The sequence below is a fragment of the Pyricularia oryzae genome, chromosome 2, assembly GCF_000002495.2.
Source record: "Pyricularia oryzae 70-15 chromosome 2, whole genome shotgun sequence".
In the NCBI taxonomy this organism is placed as follows: Eukaryota; Fungi; Ascomycota; class Sordariomycetes; order Magnaporthales; family Pyriculariaceae; genus Pyricularia; species Pyricularia oryzae.
This window is the reverse complement of record NC_017850.1, coordinates 134,153-159,845: the sequence shown is the minus strand read 5'-3', so window position 1 is coordinate 159,845 and position 25,693 is coordinate 134,153. Positions and strand designations below refer to the sequence as shown.

Below are 25,693 nucleotides of genomic sequence, written 5' to 3'. Positions count from 1 at the left end.
AGAGGAAATACGGGTTATTTTCACCACAGACGGAAACGGAAACCTTTTACCAGCACACCGGAGCTTTATGACAACAAATACGGTAACCACACCAGAAGAAATACGGAAGATCCACGGAAACAAAACCCACGAACACCAAGGAATTTCCAAAATATGGAAACGGCTAAAACAGCATCACAATTTCAAAGGAACACGACAAGAAGTACGAGAAGCCATTAAGGACTGCGAACTTTGTGCCAAGAGCAAGTCCGCAAGACATAGGCCTTACGGACTCCTATAACCCTTACCAGCCCCCAGCAAGGCATGGCAGACCATTACAATGGACTTTATCGTCAAGTTACCTCCTTCGGAAGAACCACTCACTAAGACCAAGTACGACAGCATACTGGTTATAGTGGATAAGTTTACCAAATACGCCTACTTCCTACCATATAAAGAAAGCAGCAACGCCGAAGAAATCGCCTACACATTCCTACGAGTGATTGTCAGCAATTACGGACTTCCAGAAAGCATTATCACAAACAGAGACAAGCTCTTCACATTAAGATTTTGGAAATCCCTAATGGAACAGCTAGGAACAGACCACAAATTATCCACAGCATTCCACCCACAGACGGACGGACAAATAAAGCGAGCCAACCAAACACTGGAACAATACCTAAGATGCTATGTGAACCACAAGCAAGACAATTGGGTACGGTTATTACCCACAGCACAGTTCGCTTATAACAGTTTAAAAAACGAAAATACCAAGACAACCCCGTTCTACGCCAATTATGGATTTAACCCTACAGCGTACGGAAAACCAAGAACCACGACTACGGCACCGCGAGCCGATAAACAAGCGAGCGAGTTACGACAATTACACAAAGAACTCCAGCAGGAACTAGAGTTCGTACGAAAAAAGAATAATGAAATACGCCAATCAGTATCGGATGAAGGGACCATCCTTTAAGGAGGGAAATAACGTTTACCTCATTCGACGCAACATTAAAACACAAAGACCTAACAGCAAGCTCGATTTTAAGAAGCTTGGACCTTTTAAAATTAGCAAGAAAATCAGCGACACCAACTACAGATTATTATTACCAGACACCATAAAAATTCACCCCACATTTCACGTATTACTACTGGAACCAGCACCATACGGCACCAGCACACAAGAAACGATCGAAATCGACGCAGAACAAACCTACGACGTTAAACGAATATTCGACCACAGACGAAACCACGGCAAAACAGAGTACCTTGTTAAATGGGAAAACTATGGGCATAAAGAAAACATTTGGGAACCCCTTAACCACCTCCAGGATTGCCAGGAACCGCTCCGCCAATACTATCAGGAATTGGATCTGCGAGCAAGTCAGCCAAGAAAAAAAGGACGACCTAAGAAAGCACCACCTACCATTCCCAGAAGTTAAGGGCCGACCAGGACTCGAAACCATACCACCAGACGAACCTACAAAAAAACAATTAATATGCAATACAAAACAAAAACACCAGAAAAACGACGTACCAACGGAATGTTGCGCAAAAACATTCATCTCATCCAACAACGAAGGATTCAGAGGACCCATCGGGAAAGTCGAATTCCAGACAAAATTGGAATCCGGAAGAAGCGACTCCAAGGACATTTTAGGCAGGACTTCGGTTGATCGTCGACGCTCCTCCTGTTCCGCCTCCTCACGCTCCACCCGATCCAATTCCTCCAAGTCATCAATTCCGCGAGACACAGCTCGCATCATCTTTTCAAACCACAGTTTCTTTTGTTTTCGCAGACGAAGCAACTTCGCCTGCTGCACATGGATCTGCTCCTCAAGCGCCTCGACCTCCGCATCCAATTTCGAGTGCTGACGACCAATGTGACGGATTTGAGCAGCGGACAGACCCAACACGTCACACCCAGAGCGATTGGAACGAACACATTCCACACAGCGAGCAGAATCCTGAGGAGATACCTGACAAGACGCTGCGCCTTTGGCACGGCAGGGACTGCAGGAAGGCATTTCAACGGTATCCGTCGACAACAGGGAAGAAAGAAGGGCGTGGCGACGTTCTGTCGACGAACGACCAGATTTTGGTTTGGCTACACGACTAGACATGGCGCAAGAGAGTTAGCCAGGAAGGAAGGAAAACCAGAACAGGGATCAAGGGAGTACGGACTATTTAAAGGCCAAAGGGACTTGGCCAAAGGAGAGGAGACCTGATGTTACGACCAGACAGTTGGGCCGGTACCAGGGAGGCCAGGTGGGGTCACACCCCTCCTGACGACACCCGCCCAGAGAAATCACCGACCGGCAGAAAGAGGATTACATAAGAAGGAATCACGTGACCTCACGTGATTGCCAAGAGAGTGATCTCAGTGATCATTGAGGGATCACAACAGATCAAGGGAAGTGATCTCTGCGATCTGTGACAGATCAGGAGAGATCACATTCGGAACATAGTCTATATAAGGCACGCTCATTACCATGTAGATAGATTCGATTCTAGGATTGCTTAGCAGCAATCAAACTCTAGTTAACCTCAATATTTACTTGAGGACGATCATAACTTCACCCCCAGTCATTGAGAACCCCAGTTACCCAGTCAGACGCTCAGTTGCTTCAACCCACTGTACTTTACCCTAAGAACAGGTTACCCCGATACCTTGATCGTAACACCCGGATATAATTATTCCACCGCAAATTTGGCCTATTATAAAACCGGTTTCGTTAAAATTGTAAATGTCGCAATTGTGGATATTATATTTGGTTTTTATATTGGCTACCAATCGAAACCACGCGTTTAACGCGTTAAAATTTTCGTATAAAACCTTTTAAAAGTCGTAAACGCGAAAAAAACGCGTTTTTAATTTTATACGTCGTTGGATAAAACGATTCGCCCAGCGAATCCCGACCGGTCGCGCGTTCCGCGCAGCGAAAATATAATCGGCCATTGCGGCCACGTTAACGATTTAAGGCGGAAACTTTCGGAAATCCAGGTCCAAAATATATTAAATAATTATATTTTTTTTCGTTTTTTGTTAATTTTTAAATGCCAGGCCGACAATTAACCAAAAAAACCATTCCGTTTATTTTGTCGCGGAATATTAATTCCGGTACACCGAAAATTTTTGCAGCAGTTCGACGATTAATTATTCGGGCCGATTGAATAATTTTAATAATAAAAAATAATTGTCACAGACCTGAAGGACAGCCACTGGGCTGTCGCTTAGTCATGACCCCTGTCACGTGAAGGCGCGAGGGCCGAGCGCCTCGCGCGCGTATATCTACGCGAAATCTCTGCAGTCTCCGATATGTAGCTCCTCGAGCTACGTCTTCGTCAACAACCACCTGCTACCCTGTACCTGGAAGACTAGATAGCCAATATACTCTGTCCTGTTACCTGATCGCCCGCACCTACCTGTCCGCCCTGCCTGCCCGTGACATTACGTAGCTCCTTCATTAGGTGCCCGCGATGCCTGCGTCACTGCAACCCCCGATCTTAACCGATTCGACCGAGGAACTGATCGAACACCTACAAGGACACCCTGAACAATGGGTGTCTTACATCTCCGATTCCTACCAAAAGCTGCAACTATTGCACGATAGCAACGTCCGCCTGAACTCCTGCCTAGAAATGCAGGAAGCCGAGACCCAACGCGCCCGCGCCGAAACGGACCGTGTCCGCGACAAGGCGCAGGCCGACATTCTGGCCATGGCCATGGAAAAGGCCTCCGCCATAACCTCCCGGGATGCCGCTTTCGCCGAATTAGAGAAAACACGGTCCGAACTGAAGGAAGTTCGGACCGTAACGCTACCCACGGTACACATAACCACCCCCGCCCCAACTACCAACACGCCTGTTAAACCCCTTATGGTTACTCCTATGGGAACGACTCCGCCGCCTGCTTCCGAACATCCCGCCTCCGCCCGCCTTTCTGAACGACTTCCAGACCCCGATAAATTTACGGGCGCCCGCTCCGACCTCCGCCGCTTCGCCACCCAAATCCGGGGGAAGATGACCTCAAACAAAGACCGCTTCCCCAACCCCGAATCACGCCTGATTTATATAGCCGGTCGACTGTCCGGTAAAGCGTACAACCTGATCCTGCCCAAAATGGTCGGAGGCACACCCCAATTCGGAGATTATACGGATCTCCTCCAATACCTAGAGGAGGCATTCGGGGACCCCGACCACGTCCAAAACGCACAAAACAAACTATATGCCCTGAAGCAGCGGAACGTAGATTTCGCCGAGTATCTGTCGGAGTTCCAACGCCTGTCTTTGGAAGGAGAAATGCCGGAGGATGCCCTCCCCCCTCTTTTATTCCAGGGAATATCGGAAGAGCTCCAGGACATGCTCCTCCACAACCCCGCCCCATCTCGCCAATACCACGAATTCACCCGACACCTGCAAAGCTTGGATAACCGCTACCGCCAGCACCAGCAGTATAAAAATAGACAGACACGTACCCCTCGGGCCGCAGCGCCCCCCGCGCGCGCGGCTCCCCGAACCCAACCCGACATACCGCGGGCCGCCCCCAAGCCAAACGCGGAGCTCCCGCTTAACGACCCTATGGACCTGAGCAGCCAACGCCGCCACAACCGCAAGGAAAACATGCTATGTTACCGTTGTGGATCCCAAGAACATTTCGTTGCCAAATGCCCGGAACCGGATACCCGCCGCACGCGGCTGCACCAGGCCGGAATCGAACGATCCAGGTCCAGGTCCAGGTCCCCGCGCCAAATACAAACCAAACTCCCTAAAAACCCCCGCCGCGGCTCGGACGCCAGCCGCTCCAGCAGCCGAAGTTCGAAAAACGGAGCCCGCCTGGGATAAGTCGCCCCCAGGCCGCCAAGGCCGCGCATAGACCGCCGGCGATCCGCATCTCTGCCGCCGCCGTTCACGGGTTCCCCGTTGAAGAGGAATATAACCAACGATCCGACCTGATGATCCTGCCTGCCGAACTGACAGTGGGGGGCCAAAACCTCCCAACCTATGCCCTCACCGATTGCGGTGCGGAAGGAAAATGCTTCCTCGACCAAGGATGGGCCGAAGAACGCCAACTACAAATGTATCCGCTGCGAAACCCATTCGACATCGAAGTATTCGACGGAAGGACCGCCGAAAGTGGGAAGTGCACCCATTATGTCCGAGGACAATTGAGAATCAAGGACCACATCCAGAAAAACGCGCTGTTCTTCGTCACACAGCTAGCCCACTACCCCATTGTGCTAGGAATGCCTTGGCTAAAGCAGCACGATCCAACGATTGGATTCGCGTCACACGTTATTACGTTTGACAGCGACTATTGCCGCCGACACTGCAATATGCCCGACAAACCGGAGAAGGTTAAAGCTTTACACGCCGTACCAAAAAAAAGCCGCCCCCAGTACCAGGCTGACCGACCGCCGTCCCTCCGCGAAATGGATATCGCCCCTATCTCCCTGCAAGCCGCGAGCATGTACGCCCGCCGCCGATCCTGCCGACTGTACGCCGTAACCTTGAAACAGATTGATGAGGTCCTAGCCGCCGACCCCCAAAATAGGAACGGGCCGACCCTGCCCGAAACAATCCGGGAATTCGCGGACGTATTTTCCCCGCAAGAAGCCGAGAAGCTGCCCCCACACCGACCGTCCGACCACCATATCCCGCTTATAGAAGGAAAAACGCCGCCGTTCGGCCCCCTGTACGCCATGTCCCGCGAAGAGCTGATAGCCCTTAAGGAATGGCTGACCGCAGAGTTGAGAAAAGGGTTTATCAGACCCAGTTCGTCATCCGTCGCCTCGCCCGTTTTGTTCGTGAAGAAGCAGGGAGGAGGGTTGAGGTTTTGCGTGGATTACCGCGCGCTGAATAACATTACCGTAAAAGACCGTTACCCGCTGCCGCTAGTCCGAGAGACCCTGAACAACCTGGCCGGCATGAAATTCTTCTCGAAAATCGATATCGTTTCCGCTTTTAACAATATTCGGATTAAAAAGGGGGAAGAATACCTGACGGCATTCCGCACGAGATTCGGCTTATACGAGAGCCTAGTCATGCCTTTCGGGCTAACGGGAGCCCCCGCGACGTTCCAGAGATATATAAACGACTCCCTGCGCGAATACTTAGACGTATTTTGTACAGCCTACCTGGACGACATTTTGATTTATAGCCGCACCCGAACAGAACACGAAGAACATTTGAAACTCGTACTGGAAGCCCTGAGGAAAGCCGGGCTATACGCCAACGCCGCGAAGTGCGAATTCTTCGTGACGGAAACCAAGTTCCTGGGCCTGCTGGTCGGCGTCGAAGGCGTAAAAATGGACCCTGAAAAAATCACCGCTGTCCTGGACTGGCAAACACCCAAAAAGCTTACTGACGTACAAGCATTTTTGGGGTTTGGCAACTTTTACCGGCGCTTTATCCGAGATTTCTCAAAGATCGTAGCCCCTTTGACGAGATTGACCAAGAAAGACGTCGCATTCGAATGGAATAGCGCCTGCGAAACCGCCTTCCGACTGCTGAAGAGAAAGTTTACCGAAGCCCCCGTACTGGCGCACTTCGATTGGGAAAAGGATGTGATCCTGGAGACCGACGCTTCCGATTATGTTTCTGCGGGAATATTGTCACAATACGGCGACGACGGAATACTCCGCCCCGTCGCGTTCTTTTCGAAAAAACACACAGCTACCGAATGCAATTACGAGATTTACGACAAAGAATTGCTAGCCATTATCCGCTGTTTTGAAGAATGGCGCCCGGAACTCGAAGGGACGTCGTCCCCGGTCCAAGTAATTACGGACCACCGCAACCTGGAATATTTCACGACGACGAAAATGCTCAACCGCCGACAAGCCCGATGGGCCGAATTCCTGTCAAGATTTAATTTCCGTATCACCTACCGACCCGGGAAACAAGGAGCGAAGCCCGACGCACTAACCAGGAGGTCAGAGGATATGCCTGAGGAGGGGGATGAACGACTTAAGCACCAAACACAAGTCGTACTGAAAGAACACAATTTACCTGCCCGCCCCACCCGGTTACAACCCATAATCCGCCAAAACAAACCCCTATTGCCAAGACACCTGATAGAGCTACTAGACGCCGGATACGAATCCGACCCGATAACGCAATCTGCCCTAGAAGCGTTGAGGACAGGCGCCGACCGCCACCCCAAGCTGCAATTGGCCGAATGCGAAGAACGATCCGGCTATTTGTATTACCGCAATAGACTGTACGTACCCGATTCGAATAATCTGAAAGCCGAGATCCTGCGCCGCTGCCACGACTCCCCCGTCGCCGGTCACCCCGGCAAAGCAAAAACCTACGACCTGCTGTCCCGAGAATATTACTGGCCCGGAATGCTACATTACGTATCATTATGGGTAAAGAAATGCCAGACCTGCCGCCGAATCAACCCGTCCCGCGAAGGCCACCAGGGCCTCCTGCGACCCCTGCCCACTCCTGAACGCTCATGGCAACACCTGTCGATGGATTTTATCACACATTTGCCGCAAAGCAACGGCCACGACGCCATCCTAGTGGTCGTAGACCGCCTGACTAAGATGAGACACTTCGTCCCTTGTAAAGGGACCTGCAATGCCGAGGACACCGCCAACCTGTACCTACACCACGTATGGAAACTACACGGGTTGCCCCTGACGATAGTTTCGGATAGAGGCACCCAATTCGTGTCGAAGTTTTGGAAACACCTGACAACCCGTTTGAAAATCGACAGCCTGCTATCCACTGCTCACCACCCCGAGACTGACGGACAGACCGAGCGTTTTAACGCGTCCCTGGAACAATATTTGAGAGCTTATGTGGCCTACCTGCAAGATGATTGGGAAAGTTGGCTTCCCCTCGCCGAATTCACAGCCAACTCCCACAAGTCCGAGACCACCGGAACCTCCCCGTTTTACGCGACTTACGGATTCCATCCCCGCATGGGATTCGAGCCGGTACCCCTGAACCAGCCTTTGCCCGCCCAGCGGGATGCCGAAAAGCTAGCCGCCCGAATGGAAGCCATTCTGGAACAAGCCCGCGCCGAAATGACCGCCGCCCAAGCCCGTTACGAAGAACAGGCGAACCGACACCGTACCCCGGCCCGCCGGCTTACCGTCGGCCAATATGTATGGTTAGACGCACGGAACATCCAGACCGCCCGCCCGCAGAAGAAACTGGATTGGAAGAACTTGGGACCCTTCCGAATTTCTGAAGTGATTAGCCCGTACGCCTACCGTTTGGACCTGCCGTCGTCTATGAGAGTACACCCTGTTTTCAATATAAACCGACTAAAACCTGCTGACGTTGAGCCCCTGCCGGGCCAACAACCTGCACCGCCACCCCATTTGGAAGTGGAAGGTGAGAGAGAATACGAAGTCGAAGAGATCCTCGACTCCTTTTGGGAAACCCGCGGCCGAGGAGGCCGCCGGCTGAAATATATCGTCCGTTGGGCTGGATATAGCGAACCCACGACTGAACCTGCCGATTACCTGGAAAACGCTGCTCAATTGGTAAAGAATTTCCACCGTCGATACCCCCATAAGCCCGGGCCCCGGCCGTGACGGAGCTCGGCCTGGAAGGGGGGAATACTGTCACAGACCTGAAGGACAGCCACTGGGCTGTCGCTTAGTCATGACCCCTGTCACGTGAAGGCGCGAGGGCCGAGCGCCTCGCGCGCGTATATCTACGCGAAATCTCTGCAGTCTCCGATATGTAGCTCCTCGAGCTACGTCTTCGTCAACAACCACCTGCTACCCTGTACCTGGAAGACTAGATAGCCAATATACTCTGTCCTGTTACCTGATCGCCCGCACCTACCTGTCCGCCCTGCCTGCCCGTGACAATAATTGAAATTTTTTTATATTGGTTAATGTTTTATTATAATGGAAAAAATACGTGGTTAAATTAATTTTGCAATTTGGTTCGATAAATGCGCGGGGTATTATCCTGCGCGGGGTATTATATATCCACATTATAACGGGAAAGGTAAAATTCGTTAAAATAATAAAATATCGTTTGAAATATTTTTGGAATATCGGTAAATAGTAATTTTAAAATAGCATTTATAAACGTTTTATAATATTATTTAATATTGGGGCAAATTTTCCTAAAACGCAAAAAAAAAAACGATATTTAAAAACAAAAATGGGAAAAATCCGCAATTTGGCAATTTCCAAAATTATTTAGGAAATATTAAATTTTACGAAAATACGGTATTATTTAAAAAAATATAATGTAAATAATATTAAAAAATAAAAAGGAAAATAATGGTCCAACGATAAAAAGCAATAATTTTATAAATTAATAATATTCCAAAATATACGTTCCATTTTTATATTTGTTAATTATATGCATTATTTTGCATGTAATAAGCCCACTTTTATTTGTATATAGCCAATTTTATTTAGTGCCGAAGTGGAGTGGGGAATGGTGGAATTCCGTTACTTTGTTAATGCAGGAATGCAATTTAAAGGTCAGCGAGTGGGGTTAGCTACCCTGTACCGGGTTTAATACCCACCCTGCACCTGCGAGTCAGCTACCCTGTACCGGGTTGAAAATTTCACCAAGTTAACGTTTAAATGCAAACCCAGAGATGGTTTGTATGCAAATGAGGGTGTTTTTTCAAAAACCCATACAAATTAGTTTTTCGGAAATTCATTCGCGGCACCGGAACCTTTTCTGGCGTGCGGACCCCCACTTCGATGTCGGAGAGTATGTAAGGGAAATAAAGCAAAATCTCCCCCAACCAATTATTTATCAGTACCAAAATTATAGTGCATTTCTACCTATCATTTAGCGCTTTTAGCACTGGTTATTTACCACGCCGCACCTAGGGTTTACCCCTATATCCCCTGTTAGCACCATTATTATTAACAATATTTTCGTTTTTTACCAAAATTGGTTTACGCATTGGAATTATACGATTGGGAGGCGTATTTTTATATTTTTATATATATTTTATAACCGGTTTTCTATCCCTGGACTTGGATATAATTACCGACAAATTTTAAATTAATAGCCGATCGTTATCCCCAATTCCATTTGTTTTATTTTTAACGATCTAAATAAATACGTTTTTATTCTAATATAAAATAACGGTTTTTGGTTTATTTTTAAATTTATTTATTAAATAAAATAACTTTTGAAATTTTTTTAATTCCAGTTTTTTTATATTATAACGTTTTAAAATAATTATTATTTTAAAATTTGCGATGTTAATTTCGTGCGATTTTTTATTCTATTTATATAATTTAAACGAATGGCGAATATCCGGGGTATATTAAATAACGCTATTCCAATCGTTTGCGCTAAATAAAAAATATATTCGCTCGTCGCTATTTTTGTAAAATTTAAAAATGTCGTAATTTATTAAAACCGGGATAAATGGCGAAATATATATATACGTTTGGTTTATTACCGTATTAAACCATTTATTATTTTTGAAAATTTTGTTCCAAACCTGCGTTGTGTCACGGGCAGGCAGGGCGGACAGGTAGGTGCGGGCGATCAGGTAACAGGACAGAGTATATTGGCTATCTAGTCTTCCAGGTACAGGGTAGCAGGTGGTTGTTGACGAAGACGTAGCTCGAGGAGCTACATATCGGAGATTGCAGAGATTTCGCGTAGATATACGCGCGCGAGGCGCTCGGCCCTCGCGCCTTCACGTGACAGGGGTCATGACTAAGCGACAGCCCAGTGGCTGTCCTTCAGGTCTGTGACACGTACGGTTAAAAAAATAATATATTTATTCGGGCCCATATTAATAATATTAGCAAAATTGAATTTTTTTAACGTTTATAACCGCATATAAAAATTTAATAATAAAAAATAATATAATTGGGGGTTTTAAAAAATTTGGAATTATTTTTTATTATCCGGAAATTATTATTTCCAAATTGGATGTAAAATTACGTACGCCTTTACCCAAAAAACCTGTGTTTCCCATTATTAAATCCTGGGTTTTACAAACGCCATATAATCCAATAAAAGTTGTTTTTCAATTAACGTTTATACAAATTCGAATTAGCCGTTATTAAAACAATTTTCCGACTCCGATTTTCGAAATTGTAAAATAATTAGCGAAAGGTATAAAAAGGTTAACGCACCAAAATATTTTTATTTTTGCAAAAAACCGCAATTTTCGGAAAATTAACGAAACGTTTAATAAACGACGAAGGGCCAAAAAAACACAAATCCGCATAAAAAGGTTAATAACCGTTTAAGAAATCCGAATTTTAATAGCGCAAAAAAATGCGAATGGGTTTATATACGAAAAAAAAAGCGAAAATAAGGAGGGATATAATGCGCAAACAACGATTAAACGGCGATATGGAAACTGTAATAAACCCGGACATAATGCACAAATATGTTAGGAAGATGAAAAAATGTCTGCTGTATATAATTCCGATTGCATTATAATTAATTAAGCAACGCTGGCGTTGTAATTGAAATTGGGAATAAGACCGACCGGAAAAATGTCCGGGGTACTGTCCTGTCCGGGGTACTGTACATCCACGTTATCCGAACTCTGAGATTTAGACTTAAAAATATTATTAACTTTCCCTTTCGCGGTTAGTGAGTACGTTAATGGTATATATCAACATGGGAGCAGAACTGAAGCTTAGAGAGACTGCTACTATATTTAGCCATGTTTCATGTTATACAAGTTAAGAGGGTCGGAAAATAATATGGAGGCTCATAACGCCATGGCTATTTGAAATGAAGAGCAAGCAGACAACCCAATTAACCCTTTATAACATCATGTTCCGGCAGACCTCGCCTCCAGTTCCGGCTTTCAGCGAAACAGTTCGCGTGAATCATTTCGACGCCCAGTCCTGTTCGGATATCTTGGGCCTCTGTATCCACTACCTCGACCCCGATGATGAGGTGCGAACTGCCGCGGAGCCCAGAATCGTCCATGGTCCTGAAACATTCGATCCTGCGTACCGGCAAACCACACTTGCACTTCGGAGAAAGGTTCAGCTGTGAGGAACTCGTAGGGTTCTTGTTTGGTTGCGTCCTCAATTTCGCGCCCAACCAAAGTTTGAATCCCACTGAGTGCACTTGTCCCGGAATCAAAAATTAGAATGACTGAATTATCACTTATCCGTTTGCTGTCGATATCACGAGCATCGAGACCCAGTCTGTTGAGATAGGTCGGGACTTGGCGTATATTAAGGCCCCGTAATACAAGCTCCTTCGGCTCTGGTGTGCCTCTTGCTTCGCCATTTGCAAACTTCAAGCTCTGCAGAAATGTTTCGTCAGTAAGATTCTCATTAGGGTAGCGAAGATTAGAAGACAGTTCCGAACCTCATCAAGCCTTTTATCATTGGTTTCATAATCCAATTCCATCGTTGCCGTAAGCTCCGGTGCATTTGGCTGAAGCGTATCTTGACACGATCGTGAGTAGTAGCGGTGGTAATGGTCTATGCCCGCTGTGCTGCTTTTAAACAACAGCATGATGATTAACGCGGGTTGTGACGCCAGAATCGACGCAACAGGCTGCTCCATTGGATCAAGCCTTTGCATTCAGCTATGACAACCGGCCTAAGCGGAGTCTCATGTTGGTTGTTACCGGAGGAAGCTACAGAAGTCTTGACCATACAGATCTTAGCATGCTGTAATCTCAGCAGCTGGAAAAGAATGGAGAGACCGAAAGACGAACTTTCTTCCCCAAAATATCCATTTGCTGATCTCTCATTTACGCCTCTCTTTGACGCTGATGCGGTCTACAAGCTTGCATAAATAAATGTCAGGAGAATCAATCAATAGACCTGGTTGGTAACACCTATATATGGATGTACGGAGTAGGAAATTGCGTATTATTGTGTCTAATAGAAGGGATAAAGCGACATATTGCAAAAATATCATATATATCTGTGGTAATTGAAGAGTCTGCTTAACCTGACGGTAGTGGCTACCAGACTGGTGTGCTAGGTCCGTAGGCGTACCAAATTACAAGTAGGCTCCCGCTATCATTCGGAACTTGATCGCGGAGTTACTTGCTAAAAAATACTACTAGGTTATCGATGACGGGACGCCGTGCCCCAATTATGGTGGTTAGAGTTGCTTGCTTGCGGTGTGCAAAATGGACAGAGCTCACTTCGACAAATAAAGCAAAAACAGCCTGCATGTATCAAATAGGGTTTAACCTGTTCTATTACCTCAAATGTGCGGTTGCGACAGGACACCCTACTGTCGAACGGACGGAAGTTGCGACTCTGCAGTCTGGGGCTGAGCTCGAGAAGAGCAAGCGACACCAAGTTTGAGACTCAACCGGGGGGGACCAGGTGCTCGGTGGACACTTCGGGAGCGATAATTACTCGTCATTTCATGCTCCCACAGCCGCCCTGGTCTTGTCCTTGTCTTTTCCAAGGCCACTGGCACCGTAGTACACCACTTTCTAATCCGTGGAGCCAGATTTACATTCAAATATTAGACCTAATAAGTAAATGAATTCGATTCTGTGATTGAGGACGTAAATAATTGCTTTGACCAATAAATATAATTCCGTATAGAATCGACATTGCCCCGAAAATTGACAGAAGCCCTCTTTGCAAACAGGCCGCACGTGGTCCAAACACCATACTTTCTTTTCGCAAGTTAGCTACAGCCATTCTATTTGCAGCCTTATGCAGGAATTTCTCTCCTGCCCATACAGGTCTCTGTCAAGGCCCACAAATCCAACAATTTCTGTACGAAGCCATCTCTCGATCAAATGTCACCTGACATTCTCAGTGCAAGAGCACCCTTAAAAAAGCCACAGAAAATCTTGGCCATCGTCATACTACTAAGGCGCGGGCTTGCCCCTCCTGTTCAGATTATTAAAGGAATCGGTGCCGACGACAAAGCTCAGTTAGGAGGCCCGAGAGAACCGGATACATTTAAAATGGCCAAGGCTGCGTCCGAGGAGCTGCAAAGTGTTCTAGCTATCAGGGATTGGCGTCACGGCGATTGAGGCGACTTCATGATTGTATTTGCAGACCTTGATTGAAGACGACTTGTAGGCTATTGATCTTGGCCTGCAATAAACAGAGTGGGCTGAGCTTGACGCGACGCGGATAGAAGGTATCGCCTTTGTGGGTCATTGGTCGTTGGTCAGGGTTTGGGTCTGGTATCTAAGGGTCTGAATGTCACAGACGCCATGCCCAAAGACCAAAGTCGGCCAAACCAGTTAAGAGATAGAAGTGGTATTTAGCAAGCAGAAAGCAGCTGGCTCTGGGTTCTGCTGTATTTCTCAGCAAAGAATAACGTCTACTTATGCCGGTTGACTTCAATCGTGGGCTTGGTTAGACCTGCTCCAAAAACTGTAATTATTGCTTCAACGTGTCCAAGTAAATGGCTGACCGACACCGCCAGGGGCTTCTTTAGGCTGTACATGGGCTTGGCTTCAGGAAAAGAACATAAGTAAACTGCTTCGGAGTACAAAAAGGAAAAATTATTTGACGTAGATACTACATAAAACAACATGACCCCAAGACCAGCATCAAGTCTTTATAAGTCGGGGACCCCCCTGTTGGATCACCCCCCCTGATGGATCACTCCGAGCCACCCTAAATAATATCAACACGCGATCTATAACAACGCGTTATTTAATCAATTTTCTCGCGTTTGCTCCCAAATTTTGGATTTTGATTCATTAGTTAACAATGCCGCGGTATACGGAAAATAATATTAAACGGGCCCTTACTGCAATCGTGGCCGGCCAATCATTACGGAAAACCTCGATCGAACATGGAATTCCATATTCTACACTCCGGAACCGTTCTTTGGGCACCCAACCATATAATAAAGCCCAAAAACCGTTCCAACGATTATCAGGTGTTTAAGAAGCCCATTTTACAATTTGGGTATTAACACAAACCGCATTGGGGCTCCCACCAGCCCACGAAGAGGTCCGAAAATTAGCCGGCCGGATCCTTACGGCCAAAGGTGATTTTTAACCATTAAACAAACGTTGGATGCGTGGTTTTCTGACCCGCCATCCCTCCCTAAAGGTATAAAGGCCCTTACGCATTAATTTACAACGTATTAATAATGCTATTACGGTTATTATTAGGGAATAGTGGCGCCGGTTAAAGATTCCAGAAATACGGGCCATTAAACCCAAAAATCGCTGGAATATGAACGAAGCCGGTTTATTAGAAAGCCAGGGATCGAACGGCCTAATATTTGGATCGCGATATACCAAAACGTTGTTTAAAAAATAATTTGGAACGCGTAATTGGACGACTTTTATCGAATATATTTCGGCTACCGGCCAAACCCTCCTCCCCCTCGTTATTTATAAGGGAAAATCGGTATAATAATAATGGTTTCCTACCAATTTAGATTAATACAAAGGCTGGAATTTTACGGCTTTAGATATTGGGTGGATAAACGACGATATCGCGTTACAATGCCTGGAAACGGTGTTCCTTCCGAATACCAAACCAACCCGGCCTACAAAGGTTCGATTATTGGTTATTAACGTCCACGGATTATATATTACCCCCGGATTTATGGCCAAATGTTTCGAAAATAACGTTTATATGGTTTATTTACCGGTATACGCATTTTACGTTTTTCAACCGTTAAATTTAACGGTTTTTTCGCCTTTTAAAAAAATTTACCGGCGGTCCTTATTAAAAACAGGCCATTTTAACAATTTTACCGTCGTTGGAAAACGACTTTTTCTCGGTAATTATTACCAAGCCCGTTAAAAAACCTTTACCGTTTAAATTATTACCAGCGGTTGGCGTGCAACGGGTTTATGGCCCGTTAATATAACCAAACCGCTATTAAACCCATTACTTTTGGAAAATCGCAATTTTCGCAACGAATAACGCATTAACGAATTTCAAAAAAAAAATAATTTCCAAAAGGCCAAATCACCAATTAACCCGGGGAAGGCGTTAACGATAATTTAAATCATTTTTGTAATTGGTTGGGAAACCCCAAAAAGGTCCAAAAGGGTGGCCGATCAATTATTTTAATATAATTAACTAATTGGAGGCGGTTTTATTTAACGGCTGTTATTTTCTAAATTTAAAAAAAGCTTTAAATCGAAAAATGTACAATTTGGAATGGCTTTAGTAAAAATTGACATATTGGAGGTTTAATTGGAAATAATGGCATTAAGGAAAAAAAGGAGGGTAGCCCCGGAGCCTAATTCCGCGTTTGTTGGATTGCGGGAAGTCCAGTGCACCCAAATGGAGGCGGGTGCAATTGAGGGTATTCGTGAAGAATCTCCAGATTCTGGCGATTTTGAAGATATAATTGAATGTATAGTAGTTGGCTAGATTGGTATTAATATAACGGATTGTTGTTGGTGGTGCTGATCCGGATCGCGATTTTTAGGGTGATCCATCAGGGGGGGTGATCCAACAGGGGGGTCCCCGACTTAGAACGCTAACCTCCGGAAAATCGTACTGTCCATTTTTGGGAGGCCTTCTGTTAACAAAATACACATTGCAATAATACCCGATAAAAAAAGGATATGTGTGATCTGGACCACTGCCACCAATTCCAAGGGGCAAAATTTTCTTTTCCTTGGAGTAGAATCTTCTTCGATAAATGCCATTAGACTGGCTGACATGCTGTGCTTACGCTGGCCGTAACAGGTCCATTGGCCTAATCCTCACACCATAAGAAGAAGCAGTGAGGCTAGACGTTTAATACTTTTTATTCAAAAGTAGAAACAATGTTGTTCGCAACCCACCCATCCACAAATCCCGAGGTATAACTGCTTTTGCTCCCTTTTTTGGGAGGTCCGCAGCAACACAACATACAACACCAAGCGGAAAGTAGACAACACCCCAAAGCCGCCAATCCAGCGGTAAGACCACCGTCGCGTGGGACAATACTTTGCTCCGTGCCTGTCAATCCCGGGGTAATATTAGTTAGGTTTTAGATACCTATTACATATTTCATATATTTATATGAATTACGGGATATAAAGCTTTCGTAATCTCTATTGTCCTTTGCGGTGTTTTGTAGCAAAGCACGAAAGGAAAATAGGAGACCGTGGTAAGGGGAAAGACTTTTGCGTTATAACTTGCCTTCATACCGCCTCGATAAATGACCTAGGTTGCAAGGTTTATAACTAGCCGGGCATTTGCCACTTTGAGGAGGTACTGAACCAGTAGGGCATTTGCCACCATGAGGACCAAACGAACCGGTTGGGCATTGGCCATTAATACGAGTAGTTTGACCGGCTGGACATCCACCTGGCTGCTGGCTAACATGTCCAGGTTCGGCAACAGCGGATTGGATTAAAAGGCCAAAAATGAGAGCGGATGGGAATTGCATTTTGCTTCAAAAAGTTTGTATCAAGTAAAAGCTTTGCGGTCAGGCTTTGAACCAGTTTGAAGATAAAGAGTGGTTAGAAAATAACTGGAAGTGTTATATAAAGGAGGTTACCCGGATTTTATTAAGAAAACGAATCGTTGAGAATCGTTAAATGGATCACATGTGCAACAGTTATTTATAACAAATATTCAGTTACACGAGGTTTTGTTAAACTTTCAAAATTTCATTTCTAATAATAACGTTAATATATTTAGCCCTGCGCATTTTTTTAACTAGGTTTTATCCTTGCTTTTTGTAAGGATTAGGCCCAGACCTACCTTTAGAATTACCATTCCACCCCGCCGTCACGGCCAGGCATACGTTGGAGAACCTCAATATATTAGGCGCTATTAACGAAAATTCTAAACTGAAGAGAAAAGAGAAATTACAATCAATGACGCGCTGGAAAAACGGGCTTAAATCCGGAGTTAGTTCACCCTTTGTCCGATCCCTGGTTCGACGTGGAGCCGAGTCGTGATTCTGAGGGTAGGTCTGGGGGCCTGATCCTCACACCCGCCAGCCACGCTAAGCCCGGGCTTTAACGTGTCTCTACAGCGCGTCGTCAATTGTAATGGATTTGTTTTCTCTCGGTTTCAGTTTATAATCTTCGGTAATAGTGCCGAATATACCGAGATAATCCAGTATGTGTCTGGCCGTGATAATAAATCTGTACTCGTGAAAGTTGGAACAATGTGAGTAGTCGCATTAAACGGGATTTGTTTCCAAACAAAAATAGTAAATCTGGGCCGACTCAGGCCATCTCCGGGTCGTTATGCACGACAAGGGAATCAACCAACGTACCCATTATATATTAATTTGTCGTATTAATGTAAGCACGCTTTTATAATTCGAATAGGTTGCTATTTTTATCGCATGAATGTCACGGGCAGGCAGGGCGGACAGGTAGGTGCGGGCGATCAGGTAACAGGACAGAGTATATTAGCTATCTAGTCTTCCAGGTACAGGGTAGCAGGTGGTTGTTGACGAAGACGTAGCTCGAGGAGCTACATATCGGAGACTGCAGAGATTTCGCGTAGATATACGCGCGCGAGGCGCTCGGCCCTCGCGCCTTCACGTGACAGGGGTCATGACTAAGCGACAGCCCAGTGGCTGTCCTTCAGGTCTGTGACAGTATTCCCCCCTTCCAGGCCGAGCTCCGTCACGGCCGGGGCCCGGGCTTATGGGGGTATCGACGGTGGAAATTCTTTACCAATTGAGCAGCGTTTTCCAGGTAATCGGCAGGTTCAGTCGTGGGTTCGCTATATCCAGCCCAACGGACGATATATTTCAGCCGGCGGCCTCCTCGGCCGCGGGTTTCCCAAAAGGAGTCGAGGATCTCTTCGACTTCGTATTCTCTCTCACCTTCCACTTCCAAATGGGGTGGCGGTGCAGGTTGTTGGCCCGGCAGGGGCTCAACGTCAGCAGGTTTTAGTCGGTTTATATTGAAAACAGGGTGTACTCTCATAGACGACGGCAGGTCCAAACGGTAGGCGTACGGGCTAATCACTTCAGAAATTCGGAAGGGTCCCAAGTTCTTCCAATCCAGTTTCTTCTGCGGGCGGGCGGTCTGGATGTTCCGTGCGTCTAACCATACATATTGGCCGACGGTAAGCCGGCGGGCCGGGGTACGGTGTCGGTTCGCCTGTTCTTCGTAACGGGCTTGGGCGGCGGTCATTTCGGCGCGGGCTTGTTCCAGAATGGCTTCCATTCGGGCGGCTAGCTTTTCGGCATCCCGCTGGGCGGGCAAAGGCTGGTTCAGGGGTACCGGCTCGAATCCCATGCGGGGATGGAATCCGTAAGTCGCGTAAAACGGGGAGGTTCCGGTGGTCTCGGACTTGTGGGAGTTGGCTGTGAATTCGGCGAGGGGAAGCCAACTTTCCCAATCATCTTGCAGGTAGGCCACATAAGCTCTCAAATATTGTTCCAGGGACGCGTTAAAACGCTCGGTCTGTCCGTCAGTCTCGGGGTGGTGAGCAGTGGATAGCAGGCTGTCGATTTTCAAACGGGTTGTCAGGTGTTTCCAAAACTTCGACACGAATTGGGTGCCTCTATCCGAAACTATCGTCAGGGGCAACCCGTGTAGTTTCCATACGTGGTGTAGGTACAGGTTGGCGGTGTCCTCGGCATTGCAGGTCCCTTTACAAGGGACGAAGTGTCTCATCTTAGTCAGGCGGTCTACGACCACTAGGATGGCGTCGTGGCCGTTGCTTTGCGGCAAATGTGTGATAAAATCCATCGACAGGTGTTGCCATGAGCGTTCAGGAGTGGGCAGGGGTCGCAGGAGGCCCTGGTGGCCTTCGCGGGACGGGTTGATTCGGCGGCAGGTCTGGCATTTCTTTACCCATAATGATACGTAATGTAGCATTCCGGGCCAGTAATATTCTCGGGACAGCAGGTCGTAGGTTTTTGCTTTGCCGGGGTGACCGGCGACGGGGGAGTCGTGGCAGCGGCGCAGGATCTCGGCTTTCAGATTATTCGAATCGGGTACGTACAGTCTATTGCGGTAATACAAATAGCCGGATCGTTCTTCGCATTCGGCCAATTGCAGCTTGGGGTGGCGGTCGGCGCCTGTCCTCAACGCTTCTAGGGCAGATTGCGTTATCGGGTCGGATTCGTATCCGGCGTCTAGTAGCTCTATCAGGTGTTTTGGCAATAGGGGTTTGTTTTGGCGGATTATGGGTTGTAACCGGGTGGGGCGGGCAGGTAAATTGTGTTCTTTCAGTACGACTTGTGTTTGGTGCTTAAGTCGTTCATCCCCCTCCTCAGGCATATCCTCTGACCTCCTGGTTAGTGCGTCGGGCTTCGCTCCTTGTTTCCCGGGTCGGTAGGTGATACGGAAATTAAATCTTGACAGGAATTCGGCCCATCGGGCTTGTCGGCGGTTGAGCATTTTCGTCGTCGTGAAATATTCCAGGTTGCGGTGGTCCGTAATTACTTGGACCGGGGACGACGTCCCTTCGAGTTCCGGGCGCCATTCTTCAAAACAGCGGATAATGGCTAGCAATTCTTTGTCGTAAATCTCGTAATTGCATTCGGTAGCTGTGTGTTTTTTCGAAAAGAACGCGACGGGGCGGAGTATTCCGTCGTCGCCGTATTGTGACAATATTCCCGCAGAAACATAATCGGAAGCGTCGGTCTCCAGGATCACATCCTTTTCCCAATCGAAGTGCGCCAGTACGGGGGCTTCGGTAAACTTTCTCTTCAGCAGTCGGAAGGCGGTTTCGCAGGCGCTATTCCATTCGAATGCGACGTCTTTCTTGGTCAATCTCGTCAAAGGGGCTACGATCTTTGAGAAATCTCGGATAAAGCGCCGGTAAAAGTTGCCAAACCCCAAAAATGCTTGTACGTCAGTAAGCTTTTTGGGTGTTTGCCAGTCCAGGACAGCGGTGATTTTTTCAGGGTCCATTTTTACGCCTTCGACGCCGACCAGCAGGCCCAGGAACTTGGTTTCCGTCACGAAGAATTCGCACTTCGCGGCGTTGGCGTATAGCCCGGCTTTCCTCAGGGCTTCCAGTACGAGTTTCAAATGTTCTTCGTGTTCTGTTCGGGTGCGGCTATAAATCAAAATGTCGTCCAGGTAGGCTGTACAAAATACGTCTAAGTATTCGCGCAGGGAGTCGTTTATATATCTCTGGAACGTCGCGGGGGCTCCCGTTAGCCCGAAAGGCATGACTAGGCTCTCGTATAAGCCGAATCTCGTGCGGAATGCCGTCAGGTATTCTTCCCCCTTTTTAATCCGAATATTGTTAAAAGCGGAAACGATATCGATTTTCGAGAAGAATTTCATGCCGGCCAGGTTGTTCAGGGTCTCTCGGACTAGCGGCAGCGGGTAACGGTCTTTTACGGTAATGTTATTCAGCGCGCGGTAATCCACGCAAAACCTCAACCCTCCTCCCTGCTTCTTCACGAACAAAACGGGCGAGGCGACGGATGACGAACTGGGTCTGATAAACCCTTTTTTCAACTCTGCGGTCAGCCATTCCTTAAGGGCTATCAGCTCTTCGCGGGACATGGCGTACAGGGGGCCGAACGGCGGCGTTTTTCCTTCTATAAGCGGGATATGGTGGTCGGACGGTCGGTGTGGGGGCAGCTTCTCGGCTTCTTGCGGGGAAAATACGTCCGCGAATTCCCGGATTGTTTCGGGCAGGGTCGGCCCGTTCCTATTTTGGGGGTCGGCGGCTAGGACCTCATCAATCTGTTTCAAGGTTACGGCGTACAGTCGGCAGGATCGGCGGCGGGCGTACATGCTCGCGGCTTGCAGGGAGATAGGGGCGATATCCATTTCGCGGAGGGACGGCGGTCGGTCAGCCTGGTACTGGGGGCGGCTTTTTTTTGGTACGGCGTGTAAAGCTTTAACCTTCTCCGGTTTGTCGGGCATATTGCAGTGTCGGCGGCAATAGTCGCTGTCAAACGTAATAACGTGTGACGCGAATCCAATCGTTGGGTCGTGCTGCTTTAGCCAAGGCATTCCTAACACAATGGGGTAATGGGCTAGCTGTGTAACGAAAAACAGCGCGTTTTTCTGGATGTGGTCCTTGATTCTCAATTGTCCTCGGACATAATGGGTGCACTTCCCACTTTCGGCGGTCCTTCCGTCGAATACTTCGATGTCGAATGGGTTTCGCAGCGGATACATTTGTAGTTGGCGTTCTTCGGCCCATCCTTGGTCGAGGAAGCATTTTCCTTCCGCACCGCAATCGGTGAGGGCATAGGTTGGGAGGTTTTGGCCCCCCACTGTCAGTTCGGCAGGCAGGATCATCAGGTCGGATCGTTGGTTATATTCCTCTTCAACGGGGAACCCGTGAACGGCGGCGGCAGAGATGCGGATCGCCGGCGGTCTATGCGCGGCCTTGGCGGCCTGGGGGCGACTTATCCCAGGCGGGCTCCGTTTTTCGAACTTCGGCTGCTGGAGCGGCTGGCGTCCGAGCCGCGGCGGGGGTTTTTAGGGAGTTTGGTTTGTATTTGGCGCGGGGACCTGGACCTGGACCTGGATCGTTCGATTCCGGCCTGGTGCAGCCGCGTGCGGCGGGTATCCGGTTCTGGGCATTTGGCAACAAAATGTTCTTGGGATCCACAGCGGTAGCATAGCATATTTTCTTTGCGGTTGTGGCGGCGTTGGCTGCTTAGGTCCATGGGGTCGTTAAACGGAAATTCCGCGTTTGGCTTGGGGGCGGCCCGCGGTATGTCGGTTTGGGTCCGGGGGGCCGCGCGCGCGGGGGGCGCTGCGGTCCGAGGGGTACGTGTCTGTCTGTTTTTATACTGCTGGTGCTGGCGGTAGCGGTTATCCAAGCTTTGCAGGTGTCGGGTAAATTCGTGGTACTGGCGGGATGGGGCGGGGTTGTGGAGGAGCATGTCCTGGAGCTCTTCCGATATTCCCTGGAATAGAAGAGGGGGGAGGGGCATCCTCCGGCATTTCTCCTTCCAGAGACAGGCGTTGGAACTCCGACAGATACTCGGCGAAATCTACGTTCCGCTGCTTCAGGGCGTATAATTTGTTTTGTGCGTTTTGGACGTGGTCGGGGTCCCCGAATGCCTCCTCTAGGTATTGGAGGAGATCCGTATAATCTCCGAATTGGGGTGTGCCTCCGACCATTTTGGGCAGGATCAGGTTGTACGCTTTACCGGACAGTCGACCGGCTACATAAATCAGGCGTGATTCGGGGTTGGGGAAGCGGTCTTTGTTTGAGGTCATTTTCCCCCGGATTTGGGTGGCGAAGCGGCGGAGGTCGGAGCGGGCGCCCGTAAATTTATCGGGGTCTGGAAGTCGTTCAGAAAGGCGGGCGGAGGCGGGATGTTCGGAAGCAGGCGGCGGAGTCGTTCCCATAGGAGTAACCATAAGGGGTTCAACAGGCGTGTTGGTAGTTGGGGCGGGGGTGGTTATGTGTACCGTGGGTAGCGTTACGGTCCGAACTTCCTTCAGTTCGGACCGTGTTTTCTCTAATTCGGCGAAAGCGGCATCCCGGGAGGTTATGGCGGAGGCCTTTTCCATGGCCATGGCCAGAATGTCGGCCTGCGCCTTGTCGCGGACACGGTCCGTTTCGGCGCGGGCGCGTTGGGTCTCGGCTTCCTGCATTTCTAGGCAGGAGTTCAGGCGGACGTTGCTATCGTGCAATAGTTGCAGCTTTTGGTAGGAATCGGAGATGTAAGACACCCATTGTTCAGGGTGTCCTTGTAGGTGTTCGATCAGTTCCTCGGTCGAATCGGTTAAGATCGGGGGTTGCAGTGACGCAGGCATCGCGGGCACCTAATGAAGGAGCTACGTAATGTCACGGGCAGGCAGGGCGGACAGGTAGGTGCGGGCGATCAGGTAACAGGACAGAGTATATTGGCTATCTAGTCTTCCAGGTACGGGGTAGCAGGTGGTTGTTGACGAAGACGTAGCTCGAGGAGCTACATATCGGAGACTGCAGAGATTTCGCGTAGATATACGCGCGCGAGGCGCTCGGCCCTCGCGCCTTCACGTGACAGGGGTCATGACTAAGCGACAGCCCAGTGGCTGTCCTTCAGGTCTGTGACACTATAATAATATTTTGTTAATCGATCGATTTACGAAAGGCCTATTAATATTAATTAATGTTATTTAAATAATATAAAAAAGCAAGATAAAAGGATAAAACGTTTATACCGTTATTTTACGAATGTTTAGGACCGACAGGATATCCTATGGATAATATTAAAAAAACCGTTAATATACGTTAGAATTTTTATATTAAACGTGTAACGTTTATCCAAACGTTACGTAAAAAATACAAAAATAATATCCATTTTGACCAATTAGGGGCTTTTGGATTTTACCATTTAGGCCGATTATTTTATAATTAATAACCAATTTAAACGAAATAATAACGTTCCGTAAACGATAAAATACGGTATAATAAACGGGAAATCGGGCTTCCAACACGACGACGAACTGTCACAGACCTGAAGGACAGCCACTGGGCTGTCGCTTAGTCATGACCCCTGTCACGTGAAGGCGCGAGGGCCGAGCGCCTCGCGCGCGTATATCTACGCGAAATCTCTGCAGTCTCCGATATGTAGCTCCTCGAGCTACGTCTTCGTCAACAACCACCTGCTACCCCGTACCTGGAAGACTAGATAGCCAATATACTCTGTCCTGTTACCTGATCGCCCGCACCTACCTGTCCGCCCTGCCTGCCCGTGACATATAGGGTAAAAGGTAATATATTCTTATCTAACGACTAATTTGTTTACGTTCGCGCTTTTAATCGTCTTTCTTCTCTTATACCCGTAATCGAGGATCGGATGAGTTACGTGCGGGTCCACACGTGAGTCATCGATTGAATTGATAAATTGAACGCAATCCCTTCTATTCCAACAAATCCCCTAAATTTGAAAATTATTGTAAAAATTACAAAATTATTCCAATTTATTTGCCTGTTTATTTATTTTATTTAATCCAACCATTTAACGTCGGAACATTTAATATTTTAAAACGGGCGTACAGTTAAAAAATTAATATATTTATCCGGGCCCATATTAATAATATTAGCAAAGTTGAATTTTTTTGGCGTTTGCAACCGCGTATAAGAATTGAATAATATAAAATAATATGGTTGTGTCACAGACCTGAAGGACAGCCACTGGGCTGTCGCTTAGTCATGACCCCTGTCACGTGAAGGCGCGAGGGCCGAGCGCCTCGCGCGCGTATATTTACGCGAAATCTCTGCAGTCTCCGATATGTAGCTCCTCGAGCTACGTCTTCGTCAACAACCACCTGCTACCCTGTACCTGGAAGACTAGATAGCCAATATACTCTGTCCTGTTACCTGATCGCCCGCACCTACCTGTCCGCCCTGCCTGCCCGTGACATTACGTAGCTCCTTCATTAGGTGCCCGCGATGCCTGCGTTACTGCAACCCCCGATCTTAACCGATTCGACCGAGGAACTGATCGAACACCTACAAGGACACCCTGAACAATGGGTGTCTTACATCTCCGATTCCTACCAAAAGCTGCAACTATTGCACGATAGCAACGTCCGCCTGAACTCCTGCCTAGAAATGCAGGAAGCCGAGACCCAACGCGCCCGCGCCGAAACGGACCGTGTCCGCGACAAGGCGCAGGCCGACATTCTGGCCATGGCCATGGAAAAGGCCTCCGCCATAACCTCCCGGGATGCCGCTTTCGCCGAATTAGAGAAAACACGGTCCGAACTGAAGGAAGTTCGGACCGTAACGCTACCCACGGTACACATAACCACCCCCGCCCCAACTACCAACACGCCTGTTGAACCCCTTATGGTTACTCCTATGGGAACGACTCCGCCGCCTGCTTCCGAACATCCCGCCTCCGCCCGCCTTTCTGAACGACTTCCAGACCCCGATAAATTTACGGGCGCCCGCTCCGACCTCCGCCGCTTCGCCACCCAAAT

General features: G+C 48.0%; 4 protein-coding genes across 5 annotated transcripts; 2 read left to right on the top strand and 2 right to left on the bottom strand.

The window, feature by feature from the left end:
• Positions 1-1,177: 1,177 nt before the first annotated feature.
• On the bottom strand, positions 1,178-2,567 carry MGG_15501. Of its 2 annotated transcripts, none has more exons than XM_003713262.1 (4): positions 2,164-2,567; positions 1,517-2,094; positions 1,406-1,459; positions 1,178-1,352 (listed from the first exon to the last, which is right to left on the bottom strand). In XM_003713262.1, exons 2-4 carry the CDS (start codon positions 2,004-2,006, stop codon positions 1,297-1,299), a joined length of 600 nt encoding a protein of 199 aa, XP_003713310.1. In that variant the 5' UTR covers positions 2,007-2,094; positions 2,164-2,567; the 3' UTR covers positions 1,178-1,296. The 2 variants fall into 2 exon arrangements, with proteins under 2 accessions (XP_003713310.1, XP_003713309.1); XM_003713261.1 differs by having other exon boundaries at positions 1,521-2,094.
• A 6,776-nt stretch (positions 2,568-9,343) lies between these two features.
• On the top strand, positions 9,344-9,806 carry MGG_15500 (uncharacterized protein; the record flags this gene model as incomplete). Its single annotated transcript, XM_003713260.1, has 3 exons — positions 9,344-9,458; positions 9,616-9,684; positions 9,748-9,806. Coding segments are annotated over 3 exons (243 nt in total), but the record flags the coding sequence as incomplete, so codon positions are not given.
• A 1,927-nt stretch (positions 9,807-11,733) lies between these two features.
• MGG_10968 (uncharacterized protein) lies at positions 11,734-13,241 on the top strand (the record flags this gene model as incomplete). Its single annotated transcript, XM_003713259.1, has 3 exons — positions 11,734-11,957; positions 12,887-12,909; positions 13,117-13,241. The coding sequence occupies 3 exons, from the start codon at positions 11,734-11,736 to the stop codon at positions 13,239-13,241; spliced, it is 372 nt and encodes a 123-aa protein (XP_003713307.1).
• Positions 13,242-16,307: 3,066 nt separating this feature from the next.
• On the bottom strand, positions 16,308-17,262 carry MGG_15410 (uncharacterized protein; the record flags this gene model as incomplete). The annotated part of the gene is made up of 5 exons (XM_003713258.1): positions 16,308-16,404; positions 16,561-16,617; positions 16,743-16,829; positions 17,021-17,036; positions 17,130-17,262. The coding sequence occupies 5 exons, from the start codon at positions 17,260-17,262 to the stop codon at positions 16,308-16,310; spliced, it is 390 nt and encodes a 129-aa protein (XP_003713306.1).
• Positions 17,263-25,693: the final 8,431 nt, after the last annotated feature.